This window comes from Cuculus canorus, chromosome 24, assembly GCF_017976375.1.
Source record: "Cuculus canorus isolate bCucCan1 chromosome 24, bCucCan1.pri, whole genome shotgun sequence".
NCBI classification, from domain to species: domain Eukaryota; kingdom Metazoa; phylum Chordata; class Aves; order Cuculiformes; family Cuculidae; genus Cuculus; species Cuculus canorus.
This window is the reverse complement of record NC_071424.1, coordinates 1,435,721-1,452,227: the sequence shown is the minus strand read 5'-3', so window position 1 is coordinate 1,452,227 and position 16,507 is coordinate 1,435,721. Positions and strand designations below refer to the sequence as shown.

The following is a 16,507-nucleotide window of genomic DNA, read 5'->3' as shown; positions in this document are numbered from 1 at the left end:
TTTCTTAATAGATAAAGAAGGTGAGATTTTCTCTGAGACTGCAGTAGCCGTGGGTCTGTGTTATGCAAGTGATGTGCAGTGAGACAGAGCATTAAGTAGCACTTAATGGATTCCACATTAAATGCTGGAATCCACCGTAGGTAAAAAGGAGAGGTCATCGGAGAAGGGCACACGGACGAAAATGCAGCATTAAAGCATGCAAGAGCTTCAGAGGACCGACCCCTTCGCTCACAGCTGAGTCTTGCAGTTTCTTCTCCTCTTTCATTTACTCTGCGTTCTCACTGTCTTTAAAGTCAATCATTTGCACTTGAAAGTCTGCAGCCGGAGGAGCCCTGGGTGGGAACCTCTCCTGCTGCGTGTCTGCACATCAGGCCGGTTGCAGCCTGCCGGCTCACTCACACCACCCCAGATATTCCCCTTCTTCGTTTGTGGGAGCAGCCTCACATTTCCAGTCACCTGGATAATTGCTCCCCAGCCCTGGCCCACTGGAGCACAGGCAGCGAGGACCACAGGGAGCAAAGCTCTCCTGCCCTGGTATAACCCATAATCCATAGACTCAAAGGAAGATTCTTACCTTTGCTTCAGCCCAGCCTCCACCTCTCACCAGCAGAGTCTCCAGCGAGGAGCTGCTCCTCAGCCAAGTGCCGGTGGGATGCTCACCATCACCTGGTGTAGGAGCCACTGGAACAGCCCCTGTTGGCAAACCAGCAGGAGCCCAAGGAGGGTGATAAGCCTCTCTTTTATAAGGGGAAAAAGCTGGTGGGCTGTCAGATGAGCTACCACGAGCCACAGCTGTGCTCCTCCAGCCACCCGCACCCACCCAGCTGAGCCCAGGGGCTGCAGCAGCCACTGCTCCTTTGCTGGGGATTGAAGGGAAAGGCTGCTCCTACCTATTAGTGCCAATTAATTAATGCATTTGGGGGGGTCTGGGAGGTGGATGGGAGAAAGCAGGAACAGAAACAAAATCTAATTCCAGCTGGGTTCAGAGAGTCTTGTCTGGGCACCTCTGAAAACAGGCTTTATGCTACTCAATTCTGGGGAAATTTGCTTGGCTTATGCCCCAACAGTAAAAATCATAGCAGACCCCAACTGAGAAAACAGCCATGAAGAGAGACGGAAGTAGTCCAGAAGTAGAAAAGATGGTAAATGTACCGTCAGTGCCTTAATGCAGATTATACACGCTGTGTTTACAGAGTGCAGTGATGTTAGAAAAGACCCAAAGAAAACACTCCGCTTTGCGTTTTGCATGGACTATTCATCTCCTTCTTAACTATCAGTCCCATCCTGGCTCAGACATATCATTTCCATGTCTACGTGAGCCTGTCAAGACCTACTGTCCCAATTAAAAGCATCCTTGTGCACATCTTTCATTACAAAGATCAAATTCAGGAGCAGTGGTTTGTTGAATCCTGGTGATATCAAAGAACGTCGCTCTACTGGGCCACCGTCTCCAGGAGAAACTGGTCGTCTTAATAACAGACTTTGTCACCGTGCAGCAGCATCGGGGAGGGTGTCAGCAGGGAGCCTTGAGGCTGCTGTCCTGCAGGAGGTCGGGGAGATGGAATTGGCTACTGTTGGTCCAACACACCTCCACCTGGAGAACATTGAGTCTGGGTTGTGAGACCCAGAGTTTCCCTGGAGCCATCCCAGCTCTCTGGGAGAGGACTGTAGATGTCTGAGGGTGTTTAACCACGTCCCAGTGGGGTTTGTACAATGAACAGTAGCCGAAGCTCACATTTAGGTGGAGAGGAGGACCCTCTCCAACTCCACCTACTCCAGTACGAAGGAAGGATAAATTACCCCTATTTCACAGGGCATTGCATCTCTCTGCTTCATCAGAAATGCACCAGGATAACCCCCATGTTTTGCCTAATCCACCCAGGGCCTTTTTCTCTTCCCTTCGGAGCTCGGTGTGGTATTCCCAGCGGGGCACGGCAAAGCGAGGAGGTCTGGGAAGGGTTCCTGTGCCACTGCAATGGTATTTCATATTCCTGTTGCCCCAACCAGCATCAACGGCCACACAGGGAGGAAGGCAGTGGGACTCAGACCCTGGGTCGGTGCGGCACCTCGGGGTGGGGACTCATCCAGCCGCGCGCTGTGTTTAACGCGACTGCCTGCTGCTTCAGCGGGACTTCTGGGCAATGCCATAATCCTCACAGGCACGCCGAAAACCTACAAGCCTCTTGGTAATTATGATAAACTGAGGCTTTGTGGAGTCAGGCATGGCTGAACTGCTGCTGGGGTTCAGCTCGTGTCACCCTGTCCCAGATCCCCCCGCCCCAAGGCCAGGCACGGGGCTGAGCCCAAACTGCTCATCAGCCTCGAGCATCACAGGAGCATCGCTCCAACTACACCAACCTAGGCAAGCCCCGGCTGTTTACAGTTATTAATAACGAAAAAACAGCGTGGCAGACTCTCGAGCATGGGAGCAACATTCCCTGTAAACTATTGTCCTCCTGACTGTCCTCAGCCCATTACAATATGACTGTGCAGCGGATCCATAGAATGGTTTGGGTTGGAAGGGACATTAAAGCCCATTCAGTTCCAGACACCTCCCACCGGATCGGGGAGCCAAGATGAATCTCCCCCAGGTGAATCAAAGTTCTGCTCAGATCAACAGCAGGAATGCCCAGAGTGATGTCTGTCCACGCTCAGGACAACCCAGCAGAGGGTTTGACACAATACGCTCTATGTTTCTCTCTATTACATATGTTTTTCTAATGGAATGTTGAAAGACAAAAGGCAGCCGTACCCCCAGCCCTTATCCCTGCCGCTCCCATGCGTGCAGTGCTCAGCGCCAACAACCTGCAGGTAGAGGAAGCCCAGATAGCAAAGACGAGCTCCACCAAACTCATTCAAACCTTTTACTGCTGTGTTCAAACGACCGAGGTTTTTCCTTGGGCTGGGTTTGTTTTGCTTTACTTGCCAGGGATGCAAATTTACCTCTTATCTTAAAACCAAACTAGATCCAAGGTTCCTCATTCCTGCTCTGAAAACCCCATCTCTGGCTCTGCCACGGCGACTCCTTGTTTGGGCTCCGTGAGCTGCTGAAACGCCCTTGGCAGGGAAGGGGTGCGAGTACGCTCCTCCTTCCTGGCATTCTCAGCTGTTCTTTGTTTCCAAATTCCCTTTAACTTTGAATTCCAGCAAGAGACAGAAAGGGTCACTGTTGCTCCTTGCACAGGGCTCTGTGTGCAGTGATAACATATCTGACTCGTTCCAAGAGCACTGCCCTCGCTGGAGTTTAATCATTAACTCCTACGGGCACTGCAGAGTGAGCAGAGGTTGTTACTATTTATTCCTGACTGCAGACAAGACGCTGACAGCAACCTTGACATCTGTGCGTCGGTAAAACACGGGCTCAGAGGGTTGGTGCTATGTGGTGTCTGCGGCGCCGCTCGCTTGGGCTGCTCGTAGGGAAGAGATTCTCCTTATGGGAAGGAAGAGACACTTCCTTAACTGGTGTAGTCCGGAAGAATAAATTCCGTAATGCATCTGAAAGATAACTCTCCTTTAGCCACAGGAGAAGGTGCAAGGCAGTGGTACTCCTCCAGGAGCAGATCTTTCCTTGTGCTGCCATTGCTGCTTCCCCGACAGACCCATCCTCCCCACTCCTAACTGCCTGTCGCTCCCAGCTCTTTGTGAATGATGCTGAGAAAGTGGTCCTTGTTGCCCCCAGCGCTGCCGCCCCTGCGGAATTCATTTGCTCTTTTTGTTTGAAGGAGATGGGGTCCCCAGATGTCCCTGATCCAAAAGCAGGAGTGGGTTTGGGACACCCATGGACCTCCTGGGGGGACCAAGATAGAATCATAGAATGGTTTGAGTTGGAAGAGACCTTAAAGATCATCTAATTCCAACCCCCCTGCCATGGGCAGGGACACCTCCCACTGGCTCAGGCTGCCCAAGGTCCCATCCAACCTGGCCATGAACCCCTCCAGGGATGGGGCAGCCACAACTTCTCTTGGCAACCTGGGCCAGGGCCTCCCCACCCTCACTGTGAAGAATTTCTTCCTTAAGATGAATGCTCCCACCCCACACAGGTGAGGAAACAGCGCGAGGTGCTGCCGCAGGAGAGGTCGCTTGTTCCTACCCCTTGAAATCATCTCTGTCAAAGGCAATCAGCCTCCACCCAAAATATCTCGCCACCTCATTGCTCTTCAGAGCAACTCGGGATGCAGCACCTGGCCCGACTGGCTTCTCGCCGGAGATCTCGTTTGACAGCAATCCCGCTGCGCCTGTTGCTGCCTTTGATCCCTCCCTGCTGAGGCAGGAGGACCCTTCCTAAAATACAGCAACACCTGGGGCGGGTTGCCCAATTTTCCCACTTCTCCAGTTATTCTGCTCCTTTCTATCTGCACATGGGCTCTGGTATTTGCTTGAGAAAGTAGCAAGTTGCTCAGGGGATGCCAGACCCCGGCAGCTCACAGAAGACTTTGAACACCCGCATCCTTTGGGCATCGCAGGAGTGCACAAACCCCAGGGGGGTCCGGCATCCCCCGCAGCGAGCAACCCACCAACACGAGTGGAAGGGTGATGGGTACGGGGACCAGCCCCAGCGCTGACCCGTTGGCAGCAGGATGCTGCTGTTCTACTTTCAACTCCTCCTGCCCAGATTGACTTCCCTGGAGCGTGTCCATCCGTGTCCGATGTGCTCGTATTTCCCTGTTTTCTGCCGGCGGGGCGCTGCCTTGTGCCTTCTTCAATAACATGAAGGAAATGCAGAGCCAGAGCCGGGTCCCACCTCACACCCAGAGAGGCCTGGAATCAGCATCCAAATAAAACCCAACCTAAGTCACTGGAAGAGCCATTTTCCAGCTGTGGTCTGAGGACAGCTGGGTGTCTCCCTGCTAATGGATCCATGAGAAAACCAGCAGCAGGTATCCCAACCTGCTCCCTGCAGGCTTGGGGACAGAAGGTCCATCCTGCTCCGGGGGCAAACTCTGCAGCCCTGAGGAGAACAACCTTTTTACTCTGGTTGAAAAGACAGATGTGGTCAGCAGAGATTGGACGAAGCTGGGAAAGAAGCCCCCTGTGCCAAGCAGAGCCGAGGAATCGCACTGGGGTTGGAGATAGATGATCTTTAAGGTCCTTTCCGACCCGAACTATTCTATGATTCCATGATCTGCCACTCCCGGGGATGAAGAGAGGACTCTGTTCCCCTCCCCTAGCCGTCCCTGCGCAGGACCTTCACCCTTTTTCTTGCACCCTCACCTCCCCAAGTACTTCATGCAAACAGCAGTGGTGTCACCACCCAGGGATGCGCAGTGGGTGACGGCTGTGACGCCAACACGGGGCGGCAGTGCACGCCTGGGGAGCACAGCCCAGCACCCCGCAGCCTTCCCAGAGGGGAAAAATGCTGCCAGGGCTGCTCCTCAGAAGACATCTTCACCCCAGGACCCTGTGGATGCAAGGGAGTTGCTGCTGGCAGCACACACGGGCTGCTCTCCCTTGGGGCGCAGCAAGGTCAGCCCCCCTCGCCTTCAAGGTCAGTAATAAATGATGCACAGGGATGGTCCTTCCCGTATCCAGCTCAGACCCACACCTGGGGCTGAGGCTGGTAGGGATGGGGATGCAGCCCATCTCCCCGTGCTCTCCCAGCAGAGCGGTCTTCACCTTTCACAGCTTCACAGGTGGTAAAAACAGTTTAGTAAAAGAAGAGAATGCAACATAGGAGGTAATTAACCCGGTACCACAGTTAAAAGGAATTATTAACAATGCTGCGGAGGTCGAGAGGCTTTGCCTTACTGGAAGCAATAAAACAATTATGAGAACAACCTTTGAGCATACAGAAAGCTTCCCAAACTCAAGGCACAAATATACCCCTAGACCTTTTGGTCTGCCTCCAGAACTGATGTCTCTTGAGGGCAGCTGCACTTCTGCAGCGCTTGGTCTGCCTGTCCCCACTGTCCTGTGGTGGGTGTCCACGTGCTTTACCCCCACATCAGCTCATGGGCTCCTGCAATGTCAGTGCTGCTGTGCTGCCCTTCCCCAGTTGTCACCCAAACAAGGACAAGCTGGGGTGACCAGGCTGCTGGAAACCACCCTTGCTCCAGGATAAGGTTTTCCTGCAGGACAAGGACCACCAGCTCAGCTCTGATCCTCAGCTCACCCTTGGAATCCCCTCCCCACCTCTGCCCTGCAGGAATGGCATCGGCTCAGCTTTGCCCTGAGCCCTCGAATACAAATCTGCAAAGCACCTCTGAGCACCAAAGGAGCTGCACTCCAAGGAAGGAGCCTCCCCTTCAGCATCGCTTGATGGGGTCTCTCTGGACAGTGGACTTGTCAGGGCTTCCAAACTCAACATTTCAGCCACACTTGCAGCATGAAAAAAAAGGGCACTGAGCAGTGATATGATTTCCCACCGTCGGCTTTGTGTATCACGTTCTATTGTAAATACACGGGCAATCCTATCGCTTTGTTACTGATAAGGTAATAAATGTCCTTAGACGGATTAATTCTGTGGAAGCCTAATTGATATCGGGAAGTTTATGGCACAGCAGTCTTTTCAAGCAAACCCACAACTACTGCAATATCATAGAGTGATAAAGAAAGCAAAGCTGCTTAACAGCGTTTTATCTTCATATAGGGAGATTCCAAAGTGCTTCAATGATTGATTTACTCAAAACACAATCTGTCTTCAAAACACGCCTGTGCTCAGGAGGCGACGAGCAGGACCTTTGGACCCCACCAGGTCAGAACAAAGTAATTTGTGTCCACTCTCCGTTGCGCACTTGGAACCAGGCACCACTCCTCACACAGCGAGTGTTGTCCTGCAGACCCTGGAGACGCTCAGGGTGCTGGGACCAGCCCAAGGCCTTCTCAGAAGAGTCACAAAAAAGAGATTTCCTTCCATCAATCATTTTTATTTGAAGGAAAACCAAAGTCCCTCGCCATAACACAACTGTGACGATGCCTGCATAGCTTTGAAGTAACACCACATCCACATTTCTCTCAATTAAGGTTATTTGCTTTAGTGCAAAGGAGGAATTGTGTGCTTATGAGCAAATCCCTCAGTTATATCTTCACATCCCTGTAAGGCAACGAGCAGGTTTATCCCAGAACAAACTGTAACTGCTCGGGATGAACGTGCCTCCAACCTGCCTGGGCTTCCGTTGTACTTTTACAGAGCTCTGGGTTTGGAGATGGACGATGGTGCCTTTCTTCTGGCAAAGCAACTCGGTCGCTGACAGACTTGAAGTATGCAATGGTTAAAATTCAGCAAGATTAAATGTAGCGAGAAATTAATCACCACAAAATGACAACTCCTTGAGTGAGCTTAAAGATATTTTCAGGTAAAACCCCTGCACCGTAGTGATGCACCGACTTAATTTCTCAGCTTGTATTTAGCTGCGTGGCAGCTCAGCTCAGTCAGGCCGTGCTGCAATGATTTGATACAGTCATGGAATCATTAAGGTTGGGAAAGACCTCTGAGCTCATCCAGTCCAACCGTCAGCTCGACCCCACCACGCCCGCTAAACAGTGTCCCCAAGAGCCACGAAGTCTACATGTGTTTTGAACCCCTCCAGGGATGGGGACTCCACCACTGCCCGGGGCAGCCTGGTCTATTCTTTCAGTAAAGGGATTCAAAGGTCTTTTCCAACCTTAACGATTCCATGATTCTATGATTCTAAGAGGTATCCGAGCATGCTCTGCAACGCAAAGCGTCTATCACGGGAAAAGACTGGACTAAAAAGAGGTGCTTGCTGTTCAAGTAGCTCTTGTGCCATCGCAACATCATCACTTGCTTCATTCTCAGTGCAGGGACTGTTTTATAATAGACTTTGAAGCAGAAACCACCTTTTTGCCCTGCATTCGTGAAGAATATGGGATCAAAAGACAAATGTGAGCTACATAAAGCACCTGGGTTCATGTGAACCACAGCAGTTTGAGGAAATGTCCACCAAGTTCTACTTTATGTAAAGTTCTCTGCAAGGAGTTCAATGAGAAGAGCGGTTTGCTGCCAGGGTTTGGAGACCTTTGCCTGGTGTTACACTTTGCAAGTTGTCTGTAGAGCAGGGGAATTCCTCGCAGACTCTTGCGATTTCTGCTTCTGCCCTCTTCGCATTTTTTATTCCCTCCCATGATGTCACCTGTGTCATTAGGTGGCTAAAAATGACCATTTTGGGGTTCCATGCTCAGTACATAGGTGGTACCTCTGCTGTTTCTGTCAGCATTCTGATCATCTCCAATCCGCTCGGCAACGCACGTCTGGAATTAGGAAAAGCTTTGGTGCATCCATTTTCAAACTCTGGACATCAATATACTGAAAATAGAACTAAACATCAAGAGCCGAACTGCAAAAAAAACGCTTTATTTGACTGAATCCATACTGGGGACAGAATAGGAGAAAAATTCCAGCAAGAGAAGCATCCCAGAATAAGGTAGGTGATCCTCAATTTGCCCTTAAAATCTGCTTTCTGGAGTAAAATACTATGGCACAGCAATTACACGAGCTACTTGGATGGATTTCGCTATGATGTGTAACAGATTGAAATTTTAAAATCAGCGTTTCTATAGCAATGAATGTATTGTAACTCATACTGAAATCCTTTTAAAAAAGAAAAACGAGGGTGCTTTTTTCTTTTTTTTTTCAATCTATGAATTAGATTGGTGACTTTTTTTTGCAAAGAACACATATAAAAATGGTGTGGATGAGGGAAATCCTTACACAGAGGGCCCCTGCCCAGTTACGCAGCATCTCCTTGCTCCAAGCCCCATCCAACCCAGCCTTGAACCCCTCCAGAGATGGGGCAACCACCACTGCTCTGGGCACCCTGGGCCAGGGCCTCCCCATGGTTTGCTTTGCAGTAAAGGCAGCATTTCTGGGAGTTATATTTCTAGCTCTTTCTTTTCACTTTCTGTTGTTTTTTTAATTTTTAATGCCTATTTACAGACTAAAAAAAAAAGCAACACAAACCCCCTCCTCACTTAAAGCCTAAGATCAAATGAGATTAGAATTCAGCTGACAGCTCTGTTCTCCAGGTAGGAAACCAATCTCCAGCTCCTAAATCAATGCTCGCTCTAAGGGCATCTTCACGCAGATCCCTCAAGAGCTCAGATGAAGCAACCCAATAACCGAACGACGCGGCGAGAGCAGACGCATGGTGGGAAAGACCTGGCTGAACATGAATTTAGCTTCCTTCTAATCCATAAATCGTTTGCACTGTGGGTCAGCCCCCTGCTTGCAGAACTTCCCTCGTGTCAGCCAGCCACCACGTACCTGCAGATCCTGTTGTGCAACGCCGGTGGACGCTGTGGGTGACCCAGGAGAGGTGGCTGCAGGTTCAATAAGCGTGGCCAGGGCTCAGCTGCAGGTACCGAAGACAATCAGACTGTTTTTCCCTCCTGGAAAAAGCGAGAACTCTTTATTAGCAGCTTGAAAGCCCTTGGAGATCATAGAATAGTTTGGGTTGGAAGGGATCTCAAAGCCCACCCAACCCCCCTATGATGGGCAAGGACACCTGCCATTGGATCAGGGTCAGCACTTGATGGAATTTTGGCCTCCAGTTGGCAAAATTGGCAACTGCTTCATTACTTTCAGCAAGCCAGGACTTCTCCCTGTGTCCCTACCCAAAAAATGAGGAGAGGGAGGAGTGCAATGGTTCAGCTGGAGTGGTCTGCACCAGAAAAGATGAAATGAACATAGAGAGAGTATTTTTCCTGATTTCTGGATGTAAATCATAGAACGGTTTGGGTTAGAAGGGACCTCAAAGCCCTTCCAGTTCCACCCCCTGCCACGGGCAGGGACACCTCCCTCTGGATCAGAAGCTCCAAGCCCGTTCCAACCTGGCCTTGAAAACAAGGACTTCCAGCACTTGTGGGGGCATTCTTTTTAACTCTTCTTTGCTTCATGTCCTCCAGATTGGTAGTTATTGTGGCACGGAATAGAAATAACCATTTTTGAGCTGTTCAACCATCCCACAAAGAGATTTTGCGCAGTTTCAACTCACCTGTGCAGCTGCAATGAGGAAATCACGGAGGCTCTGTTGGAGCCGCTGCCCCTTGTCGGGCGGCACAGAGTCAGGTTGACTTGAACGTTGCTGTTTGCTGAGGACACAGAAAGCTATTTTGCACAGGCAGATGTGGTCAGCCAAGCTACGCAGAGATACCCACTCATCTCCACAGCGGAGCTGCCTCATCCATGGGTTAAAAAAAGGAGGGGAACCTGGCTAAAGAGGATGCTCTGCCAGCTGCTCCACCGCAGAGCTTCAGCCTGCTCTGAAAAGGGAACCGAGCATTTCTGCAGTCCCATCCCACATTTCCTATCACGGAGGGGTGAGCTGGGTGGGACCTGAGTTTGCAGCGGAGGGAGATGTGCATCCTCCCCAGTACAAGACGGGCAAGGCAAGCGACTGCTGAAGGAGTGGAGACCATCAACGGGCTCCCGTGGCCATCCAGCCCAGGGCTGCCAAGCAGTAGCTGGCAGGACGCCGCTGAGCACTGTGATGGGCAGGAATGAGGTCAACTATGCTATTGAGCTTCTGTTGTTTCCTTGTTCGTATTTCCTGAATGCTTTGAAGTGATTCCGATGCATTAACGAGTATGGAGTAAACCACGTGGTTTCTGCCCCCTGGGGTTTTATTGGCAGTGGGGCTCAGGCAAAGAGCAAACAAAGAATTTCAGTAGAGACTCTTTAGGATAAAACCTGGCAGTAATCCACAGCCAATTCTTAACTCAAACAAGGAAGAAATTCCTGTCTGAAATAGAGATAAGAGAACGGATAACAACGTCCCATACAGAGATAAATTGCAGGGAAGGAAAATATAAAAGGAAGAAAGAGAATTGGGGTCTGGCAGGAGGTGTCTAAGGGTGTTGGCATTCCTGAGACCTGCAGCATTTCTTATTGTTTCTTGAGCTGAAAAGAAAAGGAGAAAAGAAATGGCTCAACGGCACAGGTGGAGCTGCGGGTGGATGGGCAGGACCAAGCAGAGCACCGCGTCCCGCGGGTGCTGCTGGCCACCCGGAGCTGGGTTTGGCAGCCACCACAGCAATCCTTGCTGGTCCCTGTGCCCGCAGAGGTTGCAGCCATGCCCAGCAGATGACAGCAGTGCCAGTGGGGGATGCTGCTCCGTCACCGCAGCTCCTCGGCTCAGATGCAGCACCTCAACACACCCCTCGCCAGCCCTCCAGACTCGCACCATTCAGCTACCGGTGTCCTCTCTGTGCCAGCAGTGCCTTTAGTATCCACACCACAAAGGATTTCATGCAGCGAAAGCTGCAGAGCACTATTAGCACTCCTTACTCTTTGTAAAATCCCTTTATTTTCAGTCTGGGAGACAGGGGGGTGCAGGCGCTCTGCCCAAATGGCCATCAGAGCACTCTGGGTGGTTCACCTTCCCAAACAAATCTCTCTCTTTTCTGTTTGAAAACACAGACATCAGCAAAATCCCGTACCCAAAGCAAGATTGCTGAAGTCTGCCGAGCGAACGTTTGTGAAGGCTGGGCATGGAGGTTCTCTTTCTCTTAGTCGCTTTGCTGCATGGTGAGTTGCCAAGAAATCACTCTGCAGCCACTTACACTGACAGGGACAGGCAAAACTGGAACTGGGGGCACTGGCACACCCCTGGCTAAATCCTCCCTTGGACACCTCCACCTGCAGAGTGAAAACTGGGGAAACCTCCCAAAATAAACTGAACTTTCCGAGCTAATGTCCCACTGGCACCACTCGCAACCACGGCTCTGACTCAAGGAGCTATGCTGGTTTTTCCCAGGCTGTGTCTGAGTAACCGGTAACTTTCGTTTCTTTTTTCCTCCAAAAGAGCCAGTTTCAAGCACCTTGTATGGATCCAGGGTTTTGACAGGTGAGGTTGGAGGATCGGTCACTCATCAGTGCTTCTACTCCATCACATCGGCCAACAGACACGACCGAAAATATTGGTGCAAAATAGTAGAAAAGAGAGCTTGCTACACTATTGTTTCCACCACCGGCTACGTCTCCAAGAACTACACCGGGCGAGTGTCTCTCAAGGACATCCCTGAGAACGGCACCTTCACGGTGACAATGACAGGACTGAAGAAGGACGACACAGGGACCTACCGATGTGGCATCGGCCCCACCAACAGGGACCTGTATGTCACCCTGAACCTGACAGTTTTGGCAGGTAGGATGCTGGCAGGGGAGAGGGGAGGCTCCGCTCAGACGGCAGCCCGGCTTGCAGGACCAGTTTGGGGCCGTACGCCAGAGCATCAGTACCAGCTTTTTCTCTCACAGAATCATTAAGTTTGGAAAAGTCCCCTAAGCTCATCCAGTCCAACCGTCAGCCCAACCTCATGGTGTCGGTTAAACCACGTCCCAAATTTTCAAGGTCACACAGTGTTGGAACCCCTTCAAGGATGGAAACTCCACCACTACCCCAGGCAGCCTGTTCAAATTACCCTGTGATAATTAACCCAATATTTATAGTGATGAGGCATAAAAGTACACAGATTCGACCAAATCAGCTGTTCCTAAATGTAAAACAAAGCTCTCTCCTGCCTGGCTCAGGGGATCTGTGCCAGACAATGCCTGACATGCTTTCTTTCTACAGATGCCGCTGCGTTAGAGCGGACTGAGGTTGTCTGGGGGGAGCTCCATGGCTCTATCACAGTCCTGTGCCCACCCGGGGACACTCTAGGTGGTGGGACGAGGTCCTGGTGCAAACTAGGGACAACTGGCTGCATTCTCATAGCTGACACTGAAGGCTACGTGGGAAAGAGTTACCAAGGAAGAATCTTTATCACTCCTCGGGATAGCTCTGGAGCTTTCAAAATCTTGATAAATGACTTAAGAAAGGAAGACTCGGGGCTGTACAGGTGTGGGACGGGAAGAGTTGGAAGTTGGGACAGCCCACGGACGGTGGCTCTGCAGGTGACCGCAGGTAAGGTGGGTTCCGGGGGCTTTGTAGGTTCCTCGCAGCCCTGGATGAGGAGCACGAAATGCTAACACAATTCTCTCCAACCTGCAGCCTCCACCCTTCCCATGAGACCGAAATTTCTGACCGGCTCGGTAGGAGGCTCGCTGTCCGTGAAGTGCCACTATGATCCCAAGGGGAACTACGAGAAGAAGTATTTATGCAGGTGGAAGGAAGCGAGCTGTGAGCTGCTCGTGGATTCGGATGAGTTTGTGCACGAGTCCTACAAAGGGCAAATACAAATAACCAGCAGCAACCAGGAAAACGGGACTTTCACAGTGGTGTTGAGCCACCTGAGAGAGGAGGATGCAGGATGGTACTGGTGCGGGGCTAAAAACGGGCACACAGAGCACACATCCTCTGTGAAGCTGCTCATCCAGAAGGGTAGGTAGGCTTAGAAAACAACAAATCTCTTTCCTGTTTCTAAATCAGTCTTCCCTCTACCCCTTTGTGGGCGTGAGAATAGACCCTCCATTGTCCTATGCATAAATACAACAACGTTAATGAGGAACATCAGCTGCACATTTTGCCTTACAGTTGTCTGCAAGTAACTGAGGTGATGGTAAAGGTTTTCAGAGGCGAGGATGTCAGCTGAACTTTCAGAGGAAATTTACTTAGTTTGAATATCATTATTCATTATTTATGATACGACACCCTGATCCCCGCCAGTGCAGAGAAGAGACGCGCGCTTTGCTCTGAAGACAAGCTGAAGGTTATCTCATAGTTTCAGAAGCTGCGGCATCCAAACACACAGATCCCTGCCACCATCCAGCAGGCAAAGAGAGAAATACTGCGGTTAAAACATGAATATTTACCAAGTATTAATGTGTTTTCATTAGTACTCCCAAGATGCTTTCTGTAAGACTCAAGGGAAAATAGAAACGCTTGGCTTTGGTCATATCATGCTCCATATCTTTTAATGCAGAGATGCACAGAGAAACAGCTAAATCTTTGGTAAACCTAACATGCTGTCTCTACAAAAAGATGGATATTTAAGCCACAAAATTATTTTCTCCATAGAAACCCGCTCTTCTAAAGACCTGGAAACATCTACTCTTGTGAAACCTGCTTTATCAACAAGGCCAGCCGCCTACAGCACGCCCACGCAGAGGAGCATCACGGCCCTGACGTACACGACGGGCAGTGCCACCGAGAGCACCACCACCCTGCTGCCCACTTTCACCCCCAGCACCTCTATAACCTCCCCAGGTGAAATCTATCACAAGAGGTAAGTCCAGAACCACATTTCTTGTTGGCACAAAAATTGGTGGTTTTATGCCCCGTCTGCCCCACTTCATAGAATCGTTAGGTTGGAAAAGACCTTAGAGATCATCTCCTGTCAGGGCTCTACATGGGTCGTGCAAGTTGCAAACACAAACTGGAGACATTATTAATCAGAAAAGCCAAAGGCAAGGTTATCTCAAGTCCACCTGTGGCGTGTGTCTTTGAACTCGTTTCTTAACCTTCTGGCACCGGTCGTTCCTGCAGATCAGGTGCCAGAGCCAATAGATCTGCTCCTGTCTGTTTTCCTTTGTTCAGAATGGAGACAGGACATGAGGACACGTTGGGGTTGAGCAATAGCACTGATGAATCAGTACCTGCTCCACACTTCACCGCACACTTTATCCAAGCACTTAGAGACAGGCAGCAGCCCACACAGCGTTTGGCTGCTCTGTGTTGCATAAGGAGTCAGCATCGGACAAGGTTAATCGATAGCATGGGAGTTATTTTGGCCAGTAATTATCACACAATACTTCTCTACAGCGAGCCCTGTGGCTACCCCGCGGCAAGTGGTTTCTCTGGTGAATTTACCTTCTGCGCTTCCTGCTCCACAGGATGGCTGCGAGCAGCTCTTACACCTTTCAGCTGTGGCCACCACCCACCTTCTGGTGATTTGCATAGTTTGTGCCGATGCATCAGATAGCACAGTATCAGCCATAACTGGAGAAAAACCACAAAGTCCACAAATCCAGCTCAATATCCTCAGCTGGCCCTCCATGTATGTCAGAGCACCCCATCCAGTCACCCCCCAGCACAAGAAGCACCGTTCCCTCCATCCCCAGCCTCTCTCAAGCTGTATCTCCCTGCTATCCAGCTCTCAAAAGAGGCGAGGGTAGAACTTGTCCCAGATCATAAATCATTTTCTTGTATAAAAGGTCAGATTTTGTACCATTCTGGCAAAATTCTGTCTGCCTGTGGAGCTCGGAGAACATTTATATCAGTTTTGCAAGGAGACAGCACATAGACACCCTCCAACTGAGTAAGAGTCTACAGGAGCTCAGAGAGAAAGAGTACCAACCTTGCTTGTGACCACGTATGATGAAAATAACCTCATTTTCCTTTTGGAGGGCCTCATTTCCCATTCCTGGAGGTGTTCAAGGCCAGGTTGAATGGGACTTTGAGCAACGGGATCCAGTGGGAGGTGTCCCTGCCCATGGCAGAGGGTGGAACTGGATGGGCTTTCAAGTCCCTTCCAAACCAAACCATTCCATGGTTCAGCTGGAGGTCTAAACCCCATGACGTGGAGCAGAGGTAGCTGTAGAAATTAATTCCTCATAAAGCCAAACTCCAGATCAAATTATTTCATCTCTACTTGACTTTGTTGACTGTTGTCCTTTGATTTAGTCAAAGTTAATAACTCCTTTGCACTCTTCGTTGCATTAAGGTACTTCAGCCACCCCACAGCTGAATCAAAACCTAATTTAATTCTGATGGTTCTTTCCAGCTCATCGCACGAATCGGGTCTGCTCCCAGTTGTGTTACCAGTTCTCATTTTACTGATTGTCATTACCATCACTATTCTCACTCTGGCCAAAATAAAGCTTCAGAAGGAGGCAGGTAAGTTGGCCAGGTAACAGCTTTTGGGTTCTGGTGGTTCTTTTGCAATGGCTTTGGTTTGGGGGTTTCTGGGACCTGGAGTCATTTCCACCTCGAGACACGCATCCATTCTGCAACCAGCGCAGCTTGGAAGCACGCCTGTAACTGCAAACAAGCAATGCCCTTGGGGGTTTTTTTTATTCATAAAACAAAGAGCAAATGAAGGAAACGGAAATTCTGAAGGCTGAGTTTTGCATGTAGAAGGTTTACGGCTCCATGAGTGCTCGGGAAATCCTGAAGTATAAAGGGCAGCGACCTGCGTGGTGCAAGCAGCCTGCTTGGTGTAAAAACTTGCCCGAAAAGTCCTTGTTAGCAACTGATTCTCAAAAATATATGCATATACATTTTATTCTGTAACACAGTGTCCCTACAGATAAATTTAGAGACAAGAAACCTCAGCGAGGACAGCAGGGGGTGGAAATAAATTGTTCACAAGAATTAGACTGGGAAACAATGGGCCTAATCCAGAGTGTATTAAATAGGCAATAGAGGAGCTGTTCCCTCCATCGCACCCATGTTTTTTGTTTTTAAGGGGAAGAAAGAAACACCGTGGGAAACCTCGAAGCAGCGCTGATTCAGGCCAGTCTGACCCCTGTAAAAGAGCAAACGATAGAGGAAACCCCACATCCAGAAAAAAATCAGGAATGCCCAACAGAATCCGGCAAATGTAGGTGGGTGTTTTCTGGGATGGGCATCTGCCTCGGTAGGAGAGAATAAAAACAAATTTTAAGCAGAGGGTT

General features: G+C 50.1%; 2 protein-coding genes across 2 annotated transcripts; both read left to right on the top strand.

The window, feature by feature from the left end:
* The first annotated feature begins 8,199 nt into the window (after nucleotides 1-8,199).
* On the top strand, nucleotides 8,200-12,460 carry LOC128854443 (high affinity immunoglobulin alpha and immunoglobulin mu Fc receptor-like). The gene is made up of 3 exons (XM_054087875.1): nucleotides 8,200-8,381; nucleotides 11,375-11,482; nucleotides 11,760-12,460. The coding sequence occupies exons 2-3, from the start codon at nucleotides 11,446-11,448 to the stop codon at nucleotides 12,218-12,220; spliced, it is 498 nt and encodes a 165-aa protein (XP_053943850.1). The 5' UTR covers nucleotides 8,200-8,381; nucleotides 11,375-11,445; the 3' UTR covers nucleotides 12,221-12,460.
* Nucleotides 12,460-15,925, top strand: LOC104061879 (CMRF35-like molecule 5). Its single transcript, XM_054087876.1, has 4 exons — nucleotides 12,460-12,857; nucleotides 12,945-13,274; nucleotides 13,911-14,118; nucleotides 15,616-15,925. Exons 2-4 carry the CDS (start codon nucleotides 12,959-12,961, stop codon nucleotides 15,743-15,745), a joined length of 654 nt encoding a protein of 217 aa, XP_053943851.1. The 5' UTR covers nucleotides 12,460-12,857; nucleotides 12,945-12,958; the 3' UTR covers nucleotides 15,746-15,925.
* The last annotated feature ends 582 nt before the right edge of the window (nucleotides 15,926-16,507 follow it).

What these genes read in the sequence shown, in the direction of transcription:
- LOC128854443 (XM_054087875.1), top strand. Translation starts at nt 11,446, where the DNA reads ATGGAGGTTCTCTTTCTCTTAGTCGCTTTGCTGCATG. An exon ending in CTTAGTCGCTTTGCTGCATG is followed by an intron (nt 11,483 to 11,759) that starts GTGAGTTGCCAA and finishes TTCCTCCAAAAG; the next exon opens with AGCCAGTTTCAAGCACCTTG.
- LOC104061879 (XM_054087876.1), top strand. Translation starts at nt 12,959, where the DNA reads ATGAGACCGAAATTTCTGACCGGCTCGGTAGGAGGCTCGCTGTCCGTG. An exon ending in GAAGCTGCTCATCCAGAAGG is followed by an intron (nt 13,275 to 13,910) that starts GTAGGTAGGCTT and finishes TTTTCTCCATAG; the next exon opens with AAACCCGCTCTTCTAAAGAC. An exon ending in GGTGAAATCTATCACAAGAG is followed by an intron (nt 14,119 to 15,615) that starts GTAAGTCCAGAA and finishes GGTTCTTTCCAG; the next exon opens with CTCATCGCACGAATCGGGTC.